The sequence below is a fragment of the Cyprinus carpio genome, chromosome A13 (genome assembly GCF_018340385.1).
Source record: "Cyprinus carpio isolate SPL01 chromosome A13, ASM1834038v1, whole genome shotgun sequence".
Classification (NCBI taxonomy): Eukaryota; Metazoa; Chordata; class Actinopteri; order Cypriniformes; family Cyprinidae; genus Cyprinus; species Cyprinus carpio.
Window position 1 is genome coordinate 13,243,736 of NC_056584.1, and position 25,858 is coordinate 13,269,593.

General features: G+C 38.3%; 1 protein-coding gene across 1 annotated transcript; it reads left to right on the plus strand.

The window, feature by feature from the left end:
* Nucleotides 1-25,858, plus strand: LOC109085457 (inactive ubiquitin carboxyl-terminal hydrolase 54-like). Its single transcript, XM_042768846.1, has 18 exons — nt 1-396; nt 4,881-4,973; nt 8,122-8,256; nt 9,121-9,234; nt 9,735-9,817; nt 12,452-12,557; nt 13,783-13,929; nt 14,385-14,534; nt 17,531-17,699; nt 18,870-19,049; nt 19,392-19,574; nt 19,785-20,341; nt 20,432-20,543; nt 21,546-21,704; nt 21,929-22,048; nt 24,160-24,316; nt 24,591-25,477; nt 25,626-25,858. The coding sequence occupies exons 1-18, from the start codon at nt 250-252 to the stop codon at nt 25,841-25,843; spliced, it is 3,717 nt and encodes a 1,238-aa protein (XP_042624780.1). The 5' UTR covers nt 1-249; the 3' UTR covers nt 25,844-25,858.

A 25,858-nucleotide genomic window follows, 5' to 3' on the forward strand; every position in this document is an offset into this window, starting at 1 on the left:
AAGGAGAGGGTATAGAGCATTTGCTTTTTCTGTCTGATGAAACGACAACAAGAAGCCAACGACCTTGGATAAACATTTTTTTTCCAGAACAATTTTATATATATTTTCTAGTTTATGAAAATTGCCATTTTTAGATCTTACATCTTTTGGATAAAACAGTAATAGATTCGACTCTGGAAAGATGAACTTGGTATTGTTTGTTAAGGGGAGGGACGATTTAGAATTCAAGCGATACTGATTTCCTCCACCATGTCATGGAAAAGAAACTACTTTGCATCTGGCAGCAGTGGCTTACAGGGTACATTCACCCCACGAACCATGACATCAGTTGCCCCCAGCAAAGGACTCATCAATGAGCCAGGACAGAACAGCTGCTTCCTGAACAGCGCTCTACAGGTAGGACTACACATGTTCATGTTAACACATCTTAAATGTTACCTTTTATACTTTTAGAAATCTGATTAGGGTCTTTCTGAAATATACAAATAGTTTCTTAGTTGAACAAGACTCTTAACCGAAATGATTAGTCTTTATATGGTGCTTTTAGAGATGTATCTCTGATGTGGCTCAATGTGGTCTCCATTATACTTAGCAAACTTTGAGGACACCCCGCATGAGCTTGCTGAGATGTTTTCATCAACTGTTTGGCTCTACTTGTAGTCTGTGAGGATAGGATAAATGTTTTGCAGACTCTCTCATTTATTAATGACTCGTGCAACGCATGACCCTCAACAGATGCTTGCTCTCATGGGTAGAAATTACCCCCACCTCCCCTTGTGATTACCCATTTGAAGTAAGAAGTCAAGATGCATATGGCAGCAATAGGAATAGTATGCTGACTCTTCACTTGTTGCTCTCCACACAAATGAGTACTATTAGACAGAAACCGCTGTGCTTTTTATCCATTGTGCTGCTTGTTGGAGCCTGCATTAGATTTAGTGATGATCCAAGCACTGTCTGCACTAGACCCCACAAACAGCTGTCAGACGCACACTGTCCTGGCCGGTAATTACCCTGCACAGCAACCTGCCATTACTTACCCTCTATTTTTGGATTACTGTATAATCAGCTATATGGAAATACAGGGGCTTAGCTGGCAGATAATATGTCTAAAGCTACAAATTAGTGTCAGTTATGATTGGTTTGGGGGGTTGGGTGTTCGAGGGAGCATTGCGGCTGGATTGTCTGTTGCCATGAAGCATTACAGTATGGCAAGACAATGAACTTAAAACCTAGGAGTGAAAACAGTAATTTTTTTTTTTATCTGTACTGTAGAACAAATTGTTGTGCTTTCTTGAATACTATTTCTGAGGATTTGTAAATAATTCTTATTTTTTAAGAACTTCTGTAAAGTCTGTAAAAAATGTTACAGACATGAGTTAATTTGGCTCTGATGGCTTCACAAATTATAATATCGGCCTATTTACATGTAAGGTGAGTTAGTTCTCTAGTATTGTTCTCTGCCCCTCAGTTTTCATGTTCTTTTTACATGAAGTGATAATATCGTTTTATTTTTGCGTTATATGCCCTATAATGCAATAAGCTGTCCTTTAAGCTTTCCCAGAAACCCCTTCCAAAATCAATAGAGTTCACAACAGCCATTCAATAAAATGTGTTATGCAATCAATAAACTCCTGATTGAGCATAAATGAATTTGAAGGAAGGAGAGGGAGAGAGTTATGTCTAGACTGGATGGGTTTTCAAAGCTGACATCTTCTGGTCTCCTGCTGATTCTGAGACAGAAGGTAAGTGTCAAGATGTGTAATCAGCATCTTCCTGTTGAGTGCGTCAGCAGCTAAAGGAATGTTTGGTCTTAGGCTATTAATAAATGTTTAGCCAACTTGCTACTAACTTCATTTTTAGTAAAATTCTCTTGATCAGTTAAATCTGAATCAAAAAATTGGACTATTGTATTGTTTGCAAGCTAAGGTGAGTTTGAACGACTTGTACAAAGTCCTCCAAACTCCTATGCTAAGCCAGGCTGCATTTATTTGATCAAAATACAACAGTATTGTGAAATAATATAAATTTTAATTGTGATAATGTGATGGCAAAGCAAAGCTGAATTTAAGTAGCCAGTCAGAAATCATTCTAATATGCTGATTCGGTGCTCAAGAAAAAATTATTTTTGTTGAAAACGGTTGTGCTGCTTAATATTTGTATGCAACCTGGAAATTCATTTTTTTCTGGACATGTAAAACTCTGAACATTAATTCAAAAAATCTTTCATGTTGAGCCCTGATTATTGTTGTTAGGCCAGGTTTGTTCTTGAAATAAACTTGAATGGTTTACTGCTGCACATGCTGTCAAATGATCACATTCCGTGAAGGGAAGTCTTTACATGACCGGGCACATTGTTTAATGTCTGATGATCTGAAGGAACTAACTCGGATTTAGTCAGTCATAGTTATTTTCATTCTGTTTCAATCCATCTCTCTTTTTCATCAACTATGCCTCATGTCCGTTTTCCGTCCCCTGGATCTGAAGCGTGTAATATATAGTTAGTAATGGGCCATGTTGTCCCTCTTTGCAGAGGGCTATCTCTGATCTGTCCAGTTTGGGGACTCTTATTGATCTAATTTTTATTGATGTGATTTTTCATTTACTGCGGTTCGGTTTTTTGAAGTTGACAGACTCCACAGTTTATCAGTTTCATCTTCCTTTCTCCTAAAAGACCATTTTATAAAGTTCTTGTCTAAAGGATTCTGCTGGCATTTATGCGTTTGTTAAAAAAATGCATCAGATCTGAGACTAGACAGTCCCCTTAGCATGACGGTGAGTCAGAACATCACTTTAATGAGAAGAAGTGACCTAGGTTGTCAAGCAAACACCTGTACTGCTTGTAAGACCCTGTAGGCTTCTCATCAATATTGCCATTCTCATCCTATACAAACTCTACTGGACATTTCCAGATATCAAAAAAATAAAAAATGAAAGGATGGATTTTGTTGTTAGACATTCTCAGAGGCAAATCAGTGATGTCAGATCAATAGAAGGGGACACTGTGCCCTGATGTTGACCGCTTGAGACATGGACACACTAGCTAGTCCATGGCCACTGGCTCAGAATGTTCCTGTTTCTGCCGACCTGCATACATGCACCCGGAGACCAGGAATGTGTTTCAAGAACAACAGTTATTGTAGGAAACTCCTGAAAATGTTTTTATGTATGTAGTTGTGTATAAGGTTTTTGGTTACAAATCAAACGATTTCTTTCTTTTTTAAGTGCAGTTAGAGTATCTTTTTTTGTTTAAATCATGCTTCTGCTTTTGCTTCAATCATATCATGCTATTAAAAAAGATGTTGACATGCAGAATACACATGTCTAATAAAAAAAAGTTTGTTTTGAGTGATTAATGATTTTTTTGATTATTAAAGAAGGTATATATATATTGTTGGCCAAATTGGGGGATGATGACTCTTCTGTCAGTCTGTCTGGAAATACTCTTGCATCTTTATTTTATTTTATAGCTCTGCTTAGCAAGGTAGAACAAAAATAGTGAGTTTGACTGATTGAATACTTGTGATAGTGTAGTCCTCTGATGGACAGATCGCACGTTTTCATGCCTGAGGAAACATTTACATTCAGGCTTTTATATAACAAAAACAGCATTGCGTTTCATACATTTTTTTTTTATTTCAGTTTCAGTTTCAATTGAAATGCGAGTGAGCGTGAGGTGGTGGTGATTGATCGGTTGTTGGTTATGGGATAAGTGTTCTGTTTTGTTGTGTTATGTTTTGTTTTGTTGTGAGAGACACATGGTGCCAACAGCAGTCAAACAAATGTTTTCTGATTTGTGAAATTACTCTCTGAAATTGATTCGGTCAGCACTATAGATATTAAAGGGGTTCAAAGTAAAACAAATGGACAGCTATGCTTAAGACTTTTGACTGAAACAAGTAGATCTCTTGAATGTTTTGGTTTTAAGGCCAACTAACTTTGGAAATTCATTTACAGACTTTATCACTATTAGAGTGATTAAGACATCTGTGAAGGTAAAGTTAGACAGTAGATTCATTTTGGTAACAGTTGTGTTAAGTGGGACTGACAGCTCTCTCAATAATTCAGCATGCAAGCATGTAGATCCGCCGGGCGAGCAGCGGGGACCATGGCACACACAGTCCCCGCTCATGGCTGGCAGGTGGGGTCAGGTCAACTCCGTAGCCTCCCAGGCACGGCCAGATGGGAGGTGTGTATGATTGTGTGTCTGTGCGTGCATGTGAGCTGCCCAGCAGGAAGCTAGCAGGTTTTTGTTTGTTTTCCACTGACATTCTCCATCATCTTTCACCTGGAGATGCATATGTTCCTCAAGATGAAAGACTAAAGCTGGGAAACATGCTCATCACTTCATCTTACTCTCAGACTTTGCTCTGCTTGTTAACCTGCTCCCTGTTTCTTCAAACTCTTGGATGAAGCACACAGGCTTATCAGATCTTTGACACTTGATTGGTTAGACGTAATTGCTTCTCTCATGTGATTGGTTGAGATTGTATTACGGGGTGTCAAGAAAGCTGGATTTAGGAGGTTGTTGAGGAAAGGAGTCTGTCAGCTTCAGAAACAACAGAAACAACTTGCACAATCTCAATCTCCATTTCCAACCCGCCTCCTGTTCTTTAGATGCCTTGCCCTTCTGAGAGAGACACTTAAGAAGAGGTGGAAAGTCAACTGGAGGCAGTGCTGAGCAGCAAGTGCTTTTTGAGCCTGATACATTTTTGATGACTAGAGCTTCTCAGGCGTTTTAGAAAGTGTGTTGAGTGTCTGATGCTTGATTCAACCTTTTCTCAGCCTTTCAGAGAGCTCTCATATCATGTGCAGGCAGCATTAAAGGTCAGAGGACGATGTACACATTTCTTTCGTCTAATTGCACATTTTTCTTATAGGTTCTCTGGCATCTGGATATCTTCCGGCGAAGTTTCCGACAGCTCACCACACACAAGTGCATGGAAGACTCATGCATCTTCTGCGCTCTGAAGGTAAAGCATGTATTTACATTTTTAGTTTAAAGGCATAGTTCACCCACAAATGAAAACTGTCATCATTTACTCACCCTCGTGTTGTTCCAAACCTGTATGACTTACTTCTGTAAAACATTTCTCAAAATATCTTTGTCAGTGGTCACCAAAACTCGTTTTGTAATGTTGTGTTGTGTAAGTCTATAAAGAACAGCACCCAACAACTCCATTACACTACTGTGCATTCAAAGAGATAATAACTTGTTTCATGTTTTGTTTGCATTAGTTACTCCACTTTGTGATATATTTGATATCACTTTTGTGATGTATGTGATAGCTATTCATTCTCAAGTGAGAAATAATTAACATTTAGTTAGTATAATTACTAGTTTGCATCCCTATTCTAATTCTTATTTAGGCCAAGTTATTTTGTCAAAAAGCTTAAAGGAAACCAGTTCTTGATATCATTTGTCTGATACAAAACATAAAAATCAGTGTTGGATCACTTCTTTGTCATTTTGTCCATGAATTGTTTCAGGAATTGTCAGGGCATTGTATGTATTTTGACGTACTATTAAAACATCAAATATATGGTAAAGCATTAAAAGGAATAGCTATGCATTAAAAAAACTAGCCCTCCCGTGTTTAACTAGAGCTGTGAGGCAAGCAGTGTCGCGTCTATGCAGCTCTTGCTGTGTCACTTCTTTTTCCATTCCATTTCTTTTCAGTCCCTCCCTTACTCTCATTTTTTTTATTAGATTCCTTCTTATGTTCAGGATTGCCATTGGCACTTTCCATCAAAAGTTCAATAACTCTGGAAATTAGAGATCTCTCTCCTGAGCCCTGTGCCAGCGCAGTAGGGGGCTGCCTGTCTGCTCTCACACGCAGGACTGGGACAATGTGTCTGTCAGCCTGTCCACTCTCTCTCATGGGTCTGGTACTGCCTCTGTATTCAGCTGACTATGTCTTTCTGACTTTATTCCACTATGTTTCACGGTTAGTGACATAAATGCAGTGCCTTTCTTGTTTCCAACCTCTCAGGGTTACATAACATAGTTTTCAGCCTTCAAAGTAAAGAAGTTCTTAATTCAGCACCTGTATGGAAATCTCTGTTTACTGCTGTTTAATGTGGCTTTTTTTAAAATAAAGTGCACTATCCACAGAATTGTTGTATTTCATTACAGCATGGGAGGTTGGTCTCTTTTTAAAGATGAAGATGAGTTTTTCATATAAACCAGAATTTTAAATGAGACACTTAATTATATAAATATGCTGTTTACTCTAAAATGTATAAATTAAAAGCCTTTTGTCTAAAAGAGGAAAAAAAGACTGAGGTTTTAATATTTTTATTTAGTTCATACCCAAAAAAAATGAAAAGTTTTCATCTGCATTTTTTCAATACTCACCACCGTGTGTCCTTTCCAATGATATGTTTGTTGGCAAGATTGACTTTCTTTTCTAAAAGACCGTAATGCATTTTGTAATATGAAAACACTGCCCACTAAGGGGGAGAGACCGCCTAAGATTTTAAAAACATCTTTGCTTGTCATGGGCTTCTAAGCTTTCAAATTTGATAATAAAAGAAAAATAAAAAAAAGCGCCAAGCGGTTTTTAATAAAATATTAAAAAAATCTTTTGTTGTTGTTTTAATTTTTTATTAAATTTTTTTAATAAAAAATTGTGATTGTTTGTGTTTGTTTTAAAATTTTCGTAAAACACTCTTAAAAACATCTTTGGATTTTGAATATCGTAAAACTCTTGCCACATTTGAAAAGATTTCAAAATTGTAAAACTTTTTCTTTACCCACTGTATACTGTCAGCAAAAATTGTACCTTATCTACCCCTAAAAGGTGCATATTAGTTAGGGATGCACAATATTATTGGAACCGATTTGAAAAAAATATGCTGATAAGCTTGCCGATAAATAGCTCACAATGTGCTCAGGGTATGATGGCTATAAGATCACGTCAGCAGTGTGGTCATTCTTGAAGTGAACTTTTTCAATGTACACTCATTAAAAAATAACTTTTAATAATGTTTATTAGTTCTAACAAATAAGTTTTTGCTCAAAACGAACCAAAATTAAAAATAATTTGTTTATAATTTCCAGGAGAGACTTGGGCCCTATTTTAACGATCTAAGCACATGGTCCGAAGCGCACGGCGCAAGTGCACTTAGGGCGTGTCCGAATCCACTTTTGCTAGTTTTACAATGGAAAAAAACGGTTTGCGCTCCAGGTACATGGTCCAAAAGGGTTGTACCTTTTCTCTTAATGACTCATGGGTGTGTCTTGGGCATAACGTGCAAAAAACCAATCAGAGTCTCATCTCCCATTCACTTTTAAAGCCAGTTGTGCTTGCATCATGCCAGATTCGCTATTTACATTCTTCTCCAAAGAGGAAACGGATCTGCTCATGCGTGAGGTTAAAGCACACTAGCAGAACTATGAGACAATAATAATCTTTTACATTGTAGTCCTTTCATTTTTAATATTTGGCATGTTTGTGTGCTAATGCACGTCTCTGTGTGTAATAAGCAGAGTCTACGCGCGTTGTGCACCCGCCTATAGGTGCATATTACTAACTCGCCCTTTACATAAATTTATATTAATTTTGATAAAAATACTGCATCATTGACTTTAGACCAGGTTTTTGTTGGTCAATGGTGCAATCATTTTCAGTTGCCTCAAAATAACAACGCGCCAACAATGTACCTGAACACACCTAATTTCCAGACCAGCGAACACTGGCGAACAGATGTGCACAAGTGCGTTTTGCTATTTAAACAACATGGTGCTGGATGTGAAAATGATAACTGCATCGGACTGAAACCAGCAAAAAACACTTGTAACGCATAGCGCTGGGTGTATGATAGGTCCGTACATGTTGTTTTAAAACAAAGGGAAATGTATATTGGTATTGTCATCAACTAAATGATTTGAGAAATGAAGGCAAAAATCTAATATCACACATGCCAATATTAGTACCTTTAGAGTAGTAATATGTGCCGTTATGGTACTACTATGAACCTTTTAGGGTTAAATAAGGTACTGCTCCAGTGACAAACTGTGTATAAAGGTACACTTTTTGCCCATTTTTGAAGAAGTTGTGTGATGAGGTGTTGTTGATGTTTTTTTGACATTAATCGAGAGCTGTGGTTGTTTTTCAGAGCATATTTGTACAGTTCCAGTTCAGCAGTGAGAAGGTGCTGCCTTCTGATGCTCTCCGCTGTGCTCTGGCCAAAACCTTCCAGGATGAGCAGCGATTCCAGCTCGGCATTATGGACGACGCAGCTGAGTGCTTTGTAAGGGCTTTTGACTCTATACTCCTCCATGTCCTTATTTATTCCATACTCTTTATTATACTTTCACATGCCAAATTAGACTCACCTCAAGATGTAGATTTTCTTAAAAAGGAAGTTGTGCAGTCTGACAGATTTCTTGTGAACATTGTTAGCTCAGCTATGTCTTGAGTCCACCAGTGCAAGTAAAAGGAAGATGTTCGATATCCTTTTGGCCCTGTATCTCTATCTGTCCTTCCCTGTCATTTTTGGTTGCATGTCTGCTTTCTTGTCAGTTTTTATCTATTTTCTCTTGGCAGGATGCTTAGTATAGTACAAAAATGTAAAACTTCTTGTTTAAACCTTCGCTGTAATCTTTTGTAATCTCACAGACATGCATCTACTATTTTGTACAGTGATTAATTTCCTCCTAATGGCTCATTTTAAAGGCTATAGCATCATAACATAAGATAAAGACTGACTCCCTGCCTCTGCCTCTCTTGACTGCTGGTTTAGCAACATCATACAATGTGCTGACCAGTAAGAACTGCAGACACAAACTGCAAATGTTCATTTTTTTCTCCCCTTAACCACTGTTGTTGTCGGGCCATTATGCAAGACTGGAGACACTGGTAAAGGGCAGTTGCTTAGCAAACTTTCAACATCTCCCTACAGAACACAAGCCTCCCCCAACCCAACGTCCTCAGTCATATCCTTGAGTCAAAAGGGCTGAGCATGCTGTTATTCACAGATTCAGTAAACACCCACTGGACAGCAAGAATCAATTAACATGAGACATGCAGGACAGAAGCATGCAGTTTCTTTTAAGTGGGATTTGGATTCAAGCACACTGATTGGTAATAATAAAGTAATAAGTCTCTCTCACAGGAGAATATCCTCATGAGGATCCACTTTCACATCTCTGATGAGACTAAAGAGGACATCTGCACGACCAAACACTGCATCCCTCACCAGAAGTTTGCCATGACACTCTTTGAGCAGGTGAAGCCTCTTTATTAACAAGTAGCAATCTTTTTGAAGACTATATGAAACCCATACGCAATCCATATAACTTCTATAATGGGACATATTTCTGAATGACACACATTTGTTGGTGCGATAGAAAATTTAGAATGGTAAAATATACATCAGGATTTGATTGGATCATGGTCTGACCTGTCTACATTGCACATGTCAGTAAATGTATTTTTAATATTTTTTGATAAATAATCATTGATCATTTCTCTTTTATAATAACATGCATTGATTTTATCATGCACAAAATGTATTAAACTTTTTTGCTCACTTAAATACTTCTTATAACTTAGTGATAAGTGATATCTGCATCATGATATATACATCAACTGTCATTTAATTAATTTATTTTGTGTCAGAAGGTGTGGGAACCCTAATAAACCTAGTTTTAATATAAAATGTTTGCACCACTGTCCATTTGAATAGAAAAGATTATTTAAAAGATATTGTTTTTTGTTCTCATTTAGTGTGTGTGCAGCAACTGTGGAGCATCCTCAGACCCCTTGCCCTTCGTTCAGATGGTCCACTACATCTCCACCACCTCTCTGTGGTGAGCAAAATCATTCCTGCAGCACATACACACAAAAATGAGTGATGCTAAAGAATGAGGTCATTTTGAAAGCTGGGACCAAAAAGGGCCACACTGTGCAGGGCACAGAAAACATCATGTCCTATACTCTTCTCCAGCTGAGCAAATGAGCTCTCTGCCACATCAAACACAGTGAAATCAATCAGAACAGAGAGAGATTCCCTCAATGGCCAAGAGCACATGGCAACAGCCAGATTAAATATTACTCTAGGTCTTCTGGACAGCAGTGCCACTGCTTTTAATCATGGATGGTGAGCGGCCAGATACAAAGCAGAGACTCGCATTAAAGCAGCTCCCCTTGAACCTCTGCAGTCAAACATTGTCAGCATCTGCTTTTAGAGCTGCGCATTTGCAGGCGCAGTCTGGATTACTGCATTCAGCCTGCCAGTGCAGCAGATTCATAACGTCGTGAACAAACAGTCGTAAGCACAACAACGATGAAAGGACTGCATGAATATTCCAGCATGCAGCTCTGAGATTAAGGTGGATTTTTATGATAATAACTGACATTGCAGGGGAGAAGTACTTTCGTCTGCACAAAGACATTGACTCTCTGTGTCTGTGAACCAGATAACTGTCGTCCGACCGCAAATATTACAACCAATGGATTAATAAATGAATACAAAAAAAAAAAAGGTCACTTATCTCTGTTCCAAAACCTAGTGATCTCTAGGGCTGGGTTTTGACACAAATTTCACAATTTGATTTTATTATCCTTCACAAGCTTTCGATTTGATTCAATATCTATTATTTTGGATATATATCAGGTAGAGGACATGGCAAATTTTTATACCTAATAATGTATAATAAATAACTAATGCTGTCAAATATATGAGAGTCAGTGATATGGAAGGTTGAAATTTGCTGATTTGTGTACAAACACAATATACTCAAAGTTTTTCTAATATTAAAGCTATAATGCTAACGTTAACTTTAAATTACATAATTTTATTTCTACTCCAATCCATTTTTTGAAATTTAATGGTGGTTGTCAGAAAAACTTGACTGATTTATTCAAACATAAATTAAATATTGAAGAACTGTAAAAAAAAAAAAAAAAAAAAAAATTGGAATGAAATATAATATGGTCCATATTTAGCAAAATGCTCCACTCTAGATGAAATTTTTCTAGCAGACTAATGAGTTCATGCTCATTGAATATGTTTTTTTCTGAGGTAAATGTGACATTACGTCACAGGAGATGGATTACAGTAAATTGTACTCTTTCTTTTAACATACCTTCAGATGTTCATTGATGTTTATTTGATGCTGTAACTGCTATTAAAGTGGAGGAGACGATCAGTTCACAGCGATCTGTCACTCCACATTAAACAGCATTTAATATTTGAAGATTGTAATAAAATGGACAGAATTTGAAATCTGAGACTTTATTTTATATCAAAAATAACAAATCACAAAGCTTATTGCAATTTATTGGATAGGGGGTATGCTACAATGTTCCGTTCATTAGCCTATCTGACAGGCTAGACTAATTGAGTCTTGGGATTTATGAATGGATATCGTTTCATCAAAATGAGAATCGATTAAAATCGAGAAATCAATATTTTTCCCCAGCCCTAGTGATCTCCCTCACTACCTACTGCCTATTGGCTACATGAAAGGTTAAGTGCAGTCTACATAAGCAGAAAATTAGTTATACAAATAGTGCTGGCTCAAATGAGTTACAAACATGCAACACAAAAGGAATTATTCAATGTTCTAATGAGAATAAATGTACTTAACACAAGTTTTGAGAAAAAAAGTAGTATGTTTTAGTTCTTATTTTAAATTACTATTAAAACATGATAATAATAAATTACTATTATTATTATTAATAGTATTGGTAATAATACCAATAATAAATAATGAAAAATCCAGGCTATTTATTTTGCAGTATTGCATGAATTGTTTTTATACAGTTCAGATGCCTTTAAAACTGTTTATTAGCTTTAATGCAGACTGTTTATTATTACCAATCAATGTGGCAACTTTGCCTATTAATATAAAATTCAACTGATGTTCAGTCAAAGATGAGCGCATATCTGAATAATAGCTTCAAACTTGGCTCTCAACCAGGCAAAATTTCTGAAGTAGAAGATTTTAGACTTTTATAATGTTTTTATATTTGATGTTTATATTTTAATATCAGTAAGAATAACTATGTTTCAGATATTCTTTTGTATACACACATAATCTTACTCATTGGAGCCTGTCCAGGTAACATTGTGACATTGGCAAGACTGTCTCCCTGAAATCTGCCTGAGCTGCGATGTTGCTCTAGGCACGCAGTGTTGCAGTGTCTTTGAGGTGCAGTGACCTCTGCTGCAACAATAAGATCAAACTGGTCTGGATGGAGACCTCATGAATACAAAAACACTGTACACAAACACACCTAAACACTTGAATCAAATGTTTATGTTAGTGTCACAAATTCCATTTCAATTTTTAAAATTCATATCGTAATTATAGGCTGTTTACATGTTTACTAAATCAGAGCCAATAAATACAAACACTTCACCCATAAAAACAGATTTGAGGGCTTCAGTGTATTGCTTGTGCTATCTTAATGTGTGACATGTGTTGGTTATGCTACAGTAACCAGGCAGTGCGGATGCTGGAATGCCGGGAGAAGGCCACACCAGACATGTTCGGAGAGCTGCTGAGGAACGCCAGCACTGTGGGAGACCTGCGCAACTGCCCGGTTAGCATTACCACACGCCGCCACACACTCAGCTGCATCAAATCAAGTGCTAAAAAGGCATAATGAAGCCGGGGAGTGTGTGTGTGTGGATGTGGCGCTTGTCTGGGGGTTGAATAGGATTGTGGCCATTAAGTATTCGCTGGGTCAAAACAGGATGCAATCAGTGGAATGTTAAGTCTCGTGGCCCTGAGGAGGTCCAACTTCTTACGCAAAACACACACTTGTTTTCATGTCAGATCAGGATTTCCTTGGATAAGGGATGACGGCTTATCGCATTGCAAAAAATAATTTTCTTAATCAGTATTTTTGTCTTGTTTTCCAACAAAAATATCTAAACATCCTTGAAACAAGATGTATTTACTTCAGTGGCAAAATAACATAAGACACACTACACTACAGTAGGTTTGTTTTTAATGCAATAAATACTTCCTTTAAAAGTGAGAGTAAAGATTTATAGTGTTGCAAAAGTTTACTGTTTCAAATAAATGCTGGTATTTTGAACTTTCTGTTCATCAAACCCTGAAAAAAGTATCATGGTTTTCACAAAAATATTATACAACACAACTGTTTTCAGCATTGAAAGGATCATGTGACACTGAAGACTGGAGTAATGGCTGCTGTAAATCTAGCTTTGACATCACAGTTTCTAAATTGTAATAATATTTTTCCCATTACTGTTTTTACTTTATTTTTTGTTCAAATAAATGCAGCATTAGTAAGAGACTTCTGATATTCAAAGGAAAAACTTTTTTTTCTTCTTATTGGCAAGTATTTATTTATTTCATTTTAAGCGCAAACCAAACAAAATTTTGACTTTTCATATAAGACATTCCCGTAGTAATGAATCATTACATTATTAGATGATATTATGCTTGGTCTGTATTCACTAGTATTAATGGAAGTAAACATGTTTTGAGATTTGACACTACAGCAACATTTTCGGTATGTATTGAACACATATGAAAGTTGAAGAACAATGTGTGTAGATCTGAAACAGATTTGTTATCCTGACCCGCAGACATGCTTCACATGCAATATAAACACACACAAAATATGGTTGTTCATCTGTGATTTATGATCTGTGTTAGGGTGACTTTGTAAGTTTGGCCTGGGGGATTGGAATTAATGGTAATGGCTAATGTAAATGTATATATGTGTTTATTTAATTAAGCACCAGTGTGGAAAAAAGCCCTTTTTTTTCCCTCTCCATTTTTCTCATCTACAGGGCAACTGTGGAGAGAAGCTCCGTATTCGACGTGTCCTGATGAACTCCCCAGAGATCATCACCATTGGTCTGGTGTGGGACTCGGACCACTCTGACCTGGCAGAAGACGTCATTCATAGCCTGGGCACCGTCCTGCGGCTCGGAGATGTAAGACATGCTCCCTGCCATAAGTTAAAATATCCCACAAATTACACTCAGTTCTGCTGACATAAATCAGTTGATAAATGAACAAACCCACAGCTGAAAACAGAAGCTTTTGAATGTTATGGATGGTGATAAATGGAGTCTGCTCAAAGCAGCAGTGCTGCAACTCAGAGATCACTGTGATGCACATGGGATTTACAGGCAGAACTTGTCAAACTTGTTGCGTCAATGACAATGACTCACACATAAAAGAAACTGTCTGGCACTGATTTCACACAGGATGTCCTAAGTGGTTCGCATTTCACAAAGTACTGGGTTCATGTTTCAATTGAAATGCAAACTGTTTTAAAAGGCCCAAATGAATGATTATTTTAAACTAAAATACATCTAGAGATCAAGAGTGGTGTGTATGTATTTATGAGTAATTAGTGACCTCTCCTTCTTCATTTCACCCATAGCTGTTCTACAGAGTGACAGAGGACAAGGCCAAACAGGCGGAGCTCTACCTGGTGGGCGTGGTCTGTTACTATGGCAAACACTACTCTACTTTCTTCTTCCAAACCAAAATCCGCAAGTGGATTTACTTCGATGACGCTCATGTGAAAGAGGTAATCATCTGGGCTTTGTGTAACCAGTGAATGTGGAAAAATGCAGGCCTTAGTTCACCAGTTTGCCAGGGTTGTTCGTTAGGGCTTTATTTATACATGCCCTGATCTAATGTTCCTTGCTTGCTCTGTCCACGGGGAGTTTGTATAGAATCATTAACTGGGATAGACCAATGTGTTGGCTCGTTATTTAGCAGTGCCCCACAGGCTCCCAGCATGTGGTGGGTGGGTGAATGTATGTGTTTTCTCCGTTAGTGCTTGCGTGCTGTTTTACATAATTCAACAGTTTGTTGAATCACCACTTAGGAGTCTGTGTTAGTCTGTGTGTGCAGGTATATGTGAGGGTCTATAGAAAAAGAAGACCCTCAAATGTGCGTGTGTGGCATGCGACAAACGGTGAGGTCTGTTCTAGTGTGTCATACACGTTTGAGATTCCCTGTTCAGTGTATTTGATGCACACTTTTGTAACAATCAGTCATTCATTTATCGATTACTTTTATCTGCCGTCAGACTATCTGAGACGTCGTTGTCATAACTTGTTGTGTCTTGTTTCGGATTTGACTGACAGAACGGCATTCTGACACCACAAACTTCATGGTTTCTAAACTTATCTTCACTTTGTTGCAATTATTTTGCTAATTGTACATGTAAAATAAAAGAAGTTTGTATCAGTAGACCCATATTCATAATTGTGACCACACAGTCTGGTTACATTGTCTACCAATGAAACATGTTTACATCAGCCAATGTCTTTATACAGTGTGTACAGAGAGAGAGAGAGAGCGCGCCCCGGCCGCGCGTGCTCCCCTTCACCGTCTTCAAACAACACGAGCGCTGTCTTTCTCTCTCTCGCGCGCATATTAATCAAAATCAATTGACACGATGGTGTCGAGAAAAAAAAAAAACTATCCAGTGATGAAATGTTTTTTGTGTTGTCAAATCTTGTGCGATATCCTAAACTGCCGAGATAATTACACAACGCGTGCCGTACACGTCTGATTCGTGAACTAATGATTCCTTTGAACCGATTCAATTTAATGAATGGTTTAAACAACTGACCTGTCCAACACTAAACTCACGAGACGTCTGAATTGGTGTATAAAAAAAATCTGTAACACTTTACCATCATGTTCTATTTATTAAACTATTTAACTACATTATTTAACATTTACTATTACTAAACTGCACTTCTACAACATTGTTAATTTCAACATTTAGGCTATAGCCTTCATTGTTGAAATCAAAAGTTGTACAGTATTTTTTAACATAGTTAATGCACTGTGAAGTAACATTACCAAACAATGAACAGCTGTGTTTTTATAAACTAAGATAAACAAAGATTAATAAATATAGTAACAAAAGTATTGCTCGTGGTAAGTTCATGTTAGTTAATATGTTAACAATTCAAACCATATCCTAAAGTTACAAACTTGTGCTCACCCCATTTTTGTTTGTAAGAAAAAAAATATCGCAATGTAATTTTTTCCCAATATCGTGCAGCCCTAATATATATATATATATATATATATATATATATATACATATATACATAAACATGCATCATACATGTATTTCTTTTACTCTCTGCACAACTCTGTATACATTGGATTGATTTTAATAATCTGAATGTACTTGTAATAATCTGAAGTGTATACCAAACATAAATTCCTATAGGAATATACAAGTATCGGATTGGGACATGGTATCAGCAGATTCTCAATATTCAATGACACAAAAAACCTGATCTGGGCATTCCTAAGTATTAATGTTATTAAATACTAAAATTCTATACTATTTTACCTAAATAAGAAATAAAACCATGTTTTATAATGTACAGAATGACAAATGGAGATTAATTTTGAAAATTTCTGAAGAATACATTTAACATGTTGTTACGTTTAGTATTTTTAAAAATTAACTTTCAGATGACTGCAAGGATAATCTGAATATAAAAATAGAGTAAATGAGAATGCTCAATTAAATTCTCATTATCAGCTGATACTAATCAATGGACTGATATTACCAGTATATTGTGCATGCCTGCTTTTTACAGTGATACGTTTACTGTATAATTCCTGTAACTATTGAAATTACTTGTAAAAACATAATCCCCCAGTTTCACAGACAAGGCTTAAGCCTACTCCTAGACTAAAATGTAAATCTGAGCTGTTTCAACTGAAAGAAACTTGCACTGAATGATCTTTAAATCATGTCAGTGCCTTTGTTTTGTCTTAAGATGCACACAGTAATGCATTTTTCTAAGGCAAGTTTATAAAAATTACTTTAATGTCCTAAATGAACTATGGCCTAATCCTGGTTTAGGCTAAGCCCTGTCTATTAAACCAGGCCAATGTGTGTTATGTCACTCAGAGTGGTGTCATTTCCTTAGTTCTGAACTTGCAGAATTGTACCTTTGTAATAGCAGTGCAGAACTGTGGATCCTAGACAGTTGCAAATGAAGCAGCTTTTTCTGTGGGGTCTGGCAAGCCTATGCTGACCTGCATGTGAGCTGCGCAGAGCTCTTTCAATAGCCCTCTGAAAATAAGGATATCCCACTATTGTTTGCAACCCCAGCTGGACAGTGGTAGGGTGTGGCCTACAGAGAGAAACCGCCATGATAGTCCACCGCAACCAAACACATACACTCTCCCGCTCACATATTCATGTTTTCGTGCATGCTTGTCTGTTACTGCGGCTCGCTCGGACGTCCTGTCTGGTTATGGAGGGAGCGTAGAGAAAGTCATCCATTTGGGAGTCAGGGTAAGATTGGTCTGAAAATAATGGAAACATGTCAGGCTCGAGTTTCAGTGTCAGTCTTGTTATTCAGGGTATCCAGAATATTTCAAACAGGTCTTTGCTTTTGTTTAGTTTTTCACTAGGTGAGAGTAATTTGCTTGAGCTTTTTAGGCACAGATTTTTCTAAATCTGTCAAATGTATTATTTAAACCGCTTTAAAACTATACTTTCTCAGTCTCACTCTTATTTTCTCTCTTTTACAGATTGGGCCCAAGTGGAAGGATGTGGTGTCCCGCTGTATAAAGGGGCATTACCAGCCGCTGTTGCTGCTCTATGCTGACCCCCGGGGGACGCCAGTCTCAGCTCAGGATTTGGCTTCACGCCTAGACCTACATCACTACACTAAAGCATACTACGACAGTGAGGATTCAGGTACTTTCACACCAGCATGAGGCCAGTTTACTGCGGCAGTTTGTTTCTTTGCATTTCTTTGGTGCACCTTCAGGAGGAAGTTCTAATTAATAACAAAATGAGTAATATTTCAGTACTAATTATAATAATTATATCCATGCGTTGCATTTTAGACAGATTAGTGGAGTTTACGAAGACTTTCACTGTAAAAAAAACAAAAAAAAAACACATCCTGTTAAATTTACGGTAAAGAATCAGCAGCTGTAATAACCATGTATTTCATTAGGTGATATGATGTAAGTATACCAATCTACTTGAACTACAAAAGTCTGCTTTTTACCATAAAATATACTGAAAAGCACTGTGATAATATTGGTGGTAGTAGAGTTCATTGTAAGTGACCTGTCCATAAAACATTGACAATACTTATGTTAAAATGGGGCACAGGATTATACCTACAAAGACAAAACAAATCAGTATAACATACAAGACACTAAAATAATGCAATATATATTGACGTGAAATGTAACACAAATCATCCTAATAGACATTATGTAGTTAAAATATAAAAGAAACAAAACTGTTTAAATAATATGTAATCTCATGTGAGGTCATGCAAGGATTTCTGGGAGTGACTTTTTACTGTTTTTCTCCATAAATTATATAGTAATTTATTATTTTAACTTGCAAAAACCATAAGTTACTATTAAACAATTTACTGAAAATGTACTGTACAATTAAATATAGTGCTATGTTAAACCATTTATTGTTTTTCATTGTGTATGGTAAGGTAATTTACAGTTAACCAATTAAAAATTAGAATAAACATTAAATTAAACATTTTTACAAACATTACAAACTATTACTTCGCCTAGTGTGTTAAGTGCTACGGACATGATGCCTCATATTCTGAGACTTGTTTGAGGAGCAGTGTGCTGTTAATTTTCTAAGCTTTTGGACTTCTTGACAGACAATAAAACAGCAGGGAAAAAAATCATATAAGGGTGCACCTGAGCTAAATCTAAACTTCGGGATGGGCTTCTTTGACCTGAGTAAACATCCACCCAGAATACCTAGATGTGCCCCGTCACCTCTCATAATTTTTTTTGCCGGTCACATTTTTATCGCAGTATGGGATCTCCAGTTTGTAGTGTAAGTAATAAGCATCACATCTTCTGTTTGTTTTGTCAGGCCGTGAGCCATCGATTTCCAGCGACACACGGACAGACTCCTCCACAGACAGCTACAGCTATAAGCATTCCCACTCCCACCACGAGTCTATGGCTTCCCACTTCTCCTCTGACTCCCAGGGAACAGTCATCTGTAACCCAGACAACGACTCTGCCTCCCACAGCAGCCTGGAAAACACAGGTACATCAGTATATACATTCACCCTAGAATCAAACACTGTTTAGACACCATATTATGTATATTGACATTGAGGTGATCCATACAGTAGTTAACTTAATGTTTTCTGTCTTATGCCCTTATTAGGGCTGCACAATTAAGTGTTATTACTCAAATTGCAAAGGCTGTGATATAATTACAGTGCTTGAGTGTTTCAGAGTATAGCATTGCACTGTGTTCATTTACACATGAGCAGCTCATGATCCAGTGTTTTCAGTGTCTCAGAGTGCCTAGGTTCACAGTAAATGTGCGCCACCCTTCTACAACAACTCAAGCGGTGACTTTTGTTGTTATTCATTTGTGAAGGTCCTGACAGCGATCCAGTGCGACGCCACACTCTCAGACAAGATGGGGTCTCAGACAGAAAGGGAGGAATTTTGGACAGGAAACGAAGTGCCAGCAGGCCCCGAAGATTTGAGGCCCGGGTTGATTCAAGGAGTCGTTGCTCTAAGACAGATGAGGTGTTGTCTGCCGGCTACCACAGTGAAGGTATGCAGTTAAACAATATAATGCTGTCACCACACCAAAACATTGCGGTGTTATTTTATTGGAAACCTGGTTAATAATCTGTAACTGTGTCAGTTGATTGATGCTGACAGATCATTAGTGGATCGAGAAGCATGTTGGACAATAAATGCGAGCTGCATTAGTCATCACTGTTGCTTTTTTTTAATGATTTCCTCTCCCTCTCTTTTACAGGCGAGACTTTAAAAGAACAGCAGGTTCCTCGTTCCCTACCTAAACCTAGCTCTAGTCGGCTTCGAGACTTTAAGGAGACTATGAGCAACATTATCCATAATCGGCCGCTTTCTGCATCATCCTCGAGCTCTCTTGGCCCACCCAACTCCACTATTAAGACCCGAGACTGGGAAGCTGACAGCTCCAGCAGCGAGTCCAAGTCCAGCTCGTCAGGAGGGCGGTACCATCCACCCTGGAAGCCTCGTCGAGAGGCCCTCAACATCGACAGCATCTTTAGCAGGGAACGTCGCAAGCAGGCCGGGTATAGTCCGCTAGGAGCTCTCTTGTCTGAAGACCCAGGGCCTCAGGGGGACCTGGCGGCCTCAATGGGGCAGACCATCTTTCGAGACCTACCAGGACCCCTGAGACGAGGATCAGAGCAGCCCCCACGGCTTATCCAGAGGATGGAGAGCGGCTATGAGAGCAGTGAGAGGAACAGCAACAGCCCCGTCAGTCTGGACATGCCCGTTAGTGAGGGCGCCAGTAATGGCATGCACAGGTATGACGCAAAAAATCTTGTCAGAACTGATAAGGATCTTTGTTAGCTCATCATTAATCTCTTTTTTTGTTGTTGTTTTTTTAAGTTACGGGAGGGAGGAATGAAAAAGCCTCCTCCTGATGTCAGCCCATCATTGAAGACTGTCTCCAAATCCAAGAGCAGCAGTGCCCTACTACAGGATGTCAAAGCATCAGCCAAGGGCAGCAGTCACATGAGTTTAGGTGTGTACAGTATGAATGTGTGTTTATAGTCGTCATACAGCCAACATGTGGGCAATTTCACCTGTTCTTTACCTTATGGTATGAATCATTCTTTCTAAATGTTTAAACTAGGTGTCACATGCGCTTCTTGCTGTTTCAGTATATGAGCTTAATATAATAAGCAAGCAGTATTGAGCAGAATCAGCTGCAAAATACATCCTGTTCTTTTCTGTGAAATGTTATCTCTGTATATCTGTTATGTAAACTGAGGAACATGAGTCTGCCATGGAGAACTATCAACTGCTATATCTGTTTGTGCTTCTTCATGTGACCAGAATAGATGCTTTTGGTCACCGCCTACTCTTTGTTAAATATGTAGAATTGTGTGCATATTAAAACTATGTGCCACTGCGAGACTTAATCCACAAATACAATAATTTGACAATGCATCCTTTTTTTTCCAAGTCTATTTGCTTAGGACAATGTTTACATTAACAGCAGAGATTAACGTACGTACCAGAGTTATGAAGTGACAGCGGTGATTAATCACAATAATTGCATGATATTATATTTTATATTATTGAGTTATTCACTTTAATTTTAGTTTGAGTAATTTTGTGTTTTTGTCATTTTTATTCTTATTTTATTTTATATATTTCTGTTTAGCATTAATTTATATTTCAGTTTTAGTAGCTTTAGTACTTCAACTTAGACTTAGACTTCAATGAGTTGCCGAGGCAAAAAAAAAAAATCATTAAATATTTTTATTTCAGCTTTGAAATGACCAAAAATTATAAATAGATTTAGTTTTAGTTAACAAAAACAATACTGCATTTAAGTCACTTGGCATTTGAAAGTTGAATGCCAAAAAGTTTTTGTTACTTACCCTCATTCAAAAAGAGCTCATATATACTGCATGTCCAAGGTGTCAGTAAAACAAAAACAGAATTGGTTGACACTGTAAATGCAACAATGGATTGTCCCAGACTGTTTCCTTAATATTCTCATGTTTGTGTGTAGCAGGCGAAGGCCACAGTGAACTGGATGAGCTACAGGAGGAAGTAGCTCGCCGGGCCAGGGAGCAAGAGTTACAGAGGCGAAAGGAAAAGGAGAAAGAAGCGGCCATGGGCTTCAATCCCAAACCCAGCAAGTTCATGGATCTGGATGAGCTCCAGAACCAAGGTGAGGCGCCAGCATGCTGTTCAAGGGAGAAGGGAGTGGTTCTGTCTCCGTATGCATTTCCTTGGGTTTCTGCTGTGGCTTATCCTATGGAGCTTGGGACTGCGTGTGTGTGTGTGTGTGCGTGTGTGTTTGTGTGTGTTCGTGTGTGTGGGTGTGTGTGTGAAATGCAGGTGTGCTGGTTTCCATGCTGAATAGCACTGTGCTGTGATGTTTGTTACCTGCAGGGAAAGGGGAAGGCTTTGAGAGGTGTGTGTTGGAGGCAGAGTCTCTGTTAGACCAGTCTCTGAGGTTGGAACAGGCAGGAGAGGTGGCTGCTGCTCTGTCTGTAGTTAATGAAGCAATGTGTAAGTAATCCTGCCCTTAACCTGCTGCTACTATCACTACTGCCATGTGTTTGTGTGTCTTATGTTCTCTGTGTTTCTTTCTGTTTCCATATAGAAACAGTCACTAATGCTATGTGCTATGTTTCGTACACTAGATACATTTTTTCTATAACACATATTACTGTCTGCCTTCAGACAATAGTAGGGTCAGTTGGTAATAGTTGGTATCCAAAATATTCTGGAGTTTGGCTATGAGGTCATAATGATACAGGCCAGTTTGCTTGTAACCAGAGAAACCCACCAGCAACCATAACGTGTAACCTGGGCCCAGCGCTATGGCAACTTTAATGAATTCCCAGCGTGTAACGATGTACTGTACACTATAAGTTCTGCTCTATTTTAAATATAGCCAGTGCTAGTCTTGTGTGACCGTGTTGAAATCTGCACCAGCTAATCACCTTGTCCCTTGGCTAATAAACAAAAATTGTTGACCTTTTGTTTCAGTTCCAAATCTTATCTATAGCACCGTCACCATTTTTTATTGCAGTTGTTGTAATCTTTTTAAATTTTATTTTTTTATATATATTTATTACATTTAAACATTAGTAGTTGAATTATATGGGTTTTTCAATACAGTGCCTATCATGCAGCCCCTTAAACAATGACTATATTTACAATAAAGCACAGCCTCAGGCAAGTGTTTTAAATTAACAGAAATTGACCGGAATCATTGACCAGACCGGATTCACAAAACATTCTTAAGAATTCTAAACTGCTATTTTATTCTTAACTTCTAATTTAAGAATATAGTTGAGAATATTTTGTGTTCCAAAAAAAAACATTTCTTATAAATGTTTTATTTTTTCTTAAGATTGTTATGAAGACAAAACTTAATAAGGATTTTAATTCTTGAAAAGAATGTTCTTAAAAACCATCATAAATACCAGTAATAAGTCAAATAGGGACCTCTTTTTTTAATTGTATAATTTTTACATAATTTGTCATTTTGGAGCTTTCAGCGCGCACAAAGATTTTCTTGTGGGTAATTCATCTGAGCATATGTTTATTTTATTTTATTTTATTTTATTTATTTATTTATTTTTATTTCGACCTCATAATTTTTTATCAAAATGTCATAACGTGACATTTTGAAAACAACAGACATCTGTGGTGAAGAATTTAGGACTTATCCAATCAGTTAGTCTGCATAAACCATCCCATGCAAGCCTGTTTATTCTGCCTTCACTTATATTAATAAAAAATATATATATTTGAGAACTTAAGAACTTTTAAAGAATTGCACTTCTAAACATTCCTACGAACTAGGAGACACCACTTCCGAACATTCTTACAAACTACTACGAATTTATCTTAAGAAACTTCTTAACTTCTTTCTTAAAAAGATTTTTGTGAATCCAGCCCTTGGGCTAGAACTATCAGTTTTTATGAATGTCAATAAAATGCTCTCTGTGTCTTTCTGACTGCGATTGATGTGGAAACCGTTTAATAATTACCAATGTAATTTTATGTCTGTCTGTCTTTTGTGCGTAATACCCTGAGGTTTGTCATTTATGTAGTGACCATATGCATGGACACACACACACACACACACACACACACACACACACACACACACACACACACTCTCTCTCTCTCTCTCTCTCACATCTTCCATGGCCTGGCCCCTGTGTGTTTCCTACACCTCACTCCTCCACCAGCCTCATGGTTTCCAGAGCCTCTGTAGGGCTGGGTAGATTGCAGCTCATATGATGGGATAAGAATTCTTGTTCTGTAATTATTTATAATTAATTATACTGAGATGCGGTGTTAGGCTCGTGTAATTTGCTTTTTTTTTTTTTGTTCAGTGGCTGAACTACAATTCATTTTGATTTAAGTCAACTTCATTATAATTTTATCATTTTGTGCTTGAGAGAATTTAACATTTGTGTAATGGATTTTACTAGGTTCCCCATCTTCCCTATTTGTGTGTCCCACCCCTCAAGACCCTTTTCATTTCAGTTCTTTGTAATGTGTGTTTGCATGTGTCCCATGACTTGGCTCTTTATTTTCTGCATCTGTTTCATTTTTCTTTTGCCTGTTTTTTTTTTTTTTTTTTTTTATTTGCGTTGTAGCTAAACTCAGGCATACCTTGCATGAGAGCAGCGCTAACTCTCAGGGCAGGATGCAAAAGTGCATGAGGAGAGCACGAAGTCTGCAGCAACGCATGCAGCAGCAGGAACTGCAGCAGAAGCAACAGGAGGAAGAGAAGGAACAGAAACAGCCCCACAGGTACCTGCTGCTGGCTGCAGTTGTGTATATGTGTGTGTGTGTGCTCCAGGAGCCCTGCACACAGGAAGAGGAAACATGCATTGTGCCTAAAAATAATTCTGTTTTAAGGATTGAAAGCTAGGTTAGTGTAAAAGATCATATTGGAACGAGCTGCTCAGGTAATGTCATGTTAGAGAGGCTGAAACAAATCTGTATACTTTAAGATACTGACTCAGGTAGGTTCACTTCATTTATTATCAGAAACTCACTGTTCTTTTTCATGTTCTGCATTTAGTGAACAGTCTGTCCCGGTCCAAATACTTCTGACAAATGTTAAAGAAGAGGATGAGAAGTCATTTTCTGAAGATGCATTAAGACCACCATCACCTCTCCACATGAAACCTCAGTCTACAAATAAACCGATTTCTGAAGCCCCCGGCCCTCCAGTCTCCTACCATACAGACACACTTTCCCAGCAGCAGGGCAACGCAGGGGACAACTCCAGTCCTCTTGCTGTGACAGATAATGGGCCGCAGTCACACACGTGGGGTCCCAGAGAACCTGTAACCACCACAAACTCTCTTGTACAGACTGCTAGTATACACAGTTCTGCCACTGTGCCTGTGGTTGCAGTGAATGGCTGCGAGGATCCTTTCAAATCGTCAGTTCAGCTCAATACCCCCTCTAGTCCATCTCATTTCAGTGCCCGTCAAACACCTTCCATCTCTGATCACCCTAACTCTGGGGAAGGACCGCAAAACCCGCCTCGTCCTCAATCTCTCCATGGCCTAACCCACGCACCCCATAGCCGCAATTCTGATGCCTGTCAAAAATCACTCCCGGCACCCTCACATAATTGGTCCTGTCACAGTCTGGAACGTCCTGATGGCCGTCCTACAGTGATGGAGTCCTCCCCGTGCTCTCCATCAGACCTCCACTCCCCCTGTCCTCCGTCCCTATCTTCACCAGCACTGGATCAGCATCCAGCTGGCCCTATGCCCGTGGAGCGATGGGCAGAGAATGTCAATCGATACTACAACTCCCAGAATTATGCACAGTCGGGACGTGGCTCACCCTGTGAGGAGCTGTCAGACCTGGACTCACTTTATCAGGCCAGCTTGATGGCTCCCAGCATGCCTCGAGCCCCTCGGGGACCCAGCCCCCACCTTGCCAACAGATCCGGTAATTATGAACAGTGGGAATTTAGTGGTGTCCTGTTGAAAATAACAACAGTAAAACTCAGTTATTTAAAAATATTAATAATATGATAATAATAAACAATGAGTTGTCCTATCTGGAAACTGGTTGTATAAATGTAGTGTTCTCCTAGGTCCTGCTGCTTCTCGAAAGCACAACGCTGGGTTCTCTGCCACACTTGGCCGTTCCAAAACCCCCACAGCAGAGATCGAGAGGAGTGCCTACAGGACGCCAGCATACAGCACTAAACCACTTCAGAAGGCGAGTTGGCATACCTGCATTATCTCAGTAGAATTGATAGTGTTGATACATGATATAAGATCTGAGAATAATTGTCATTGCCCAAAGTGAAGAACTTTTACTGTT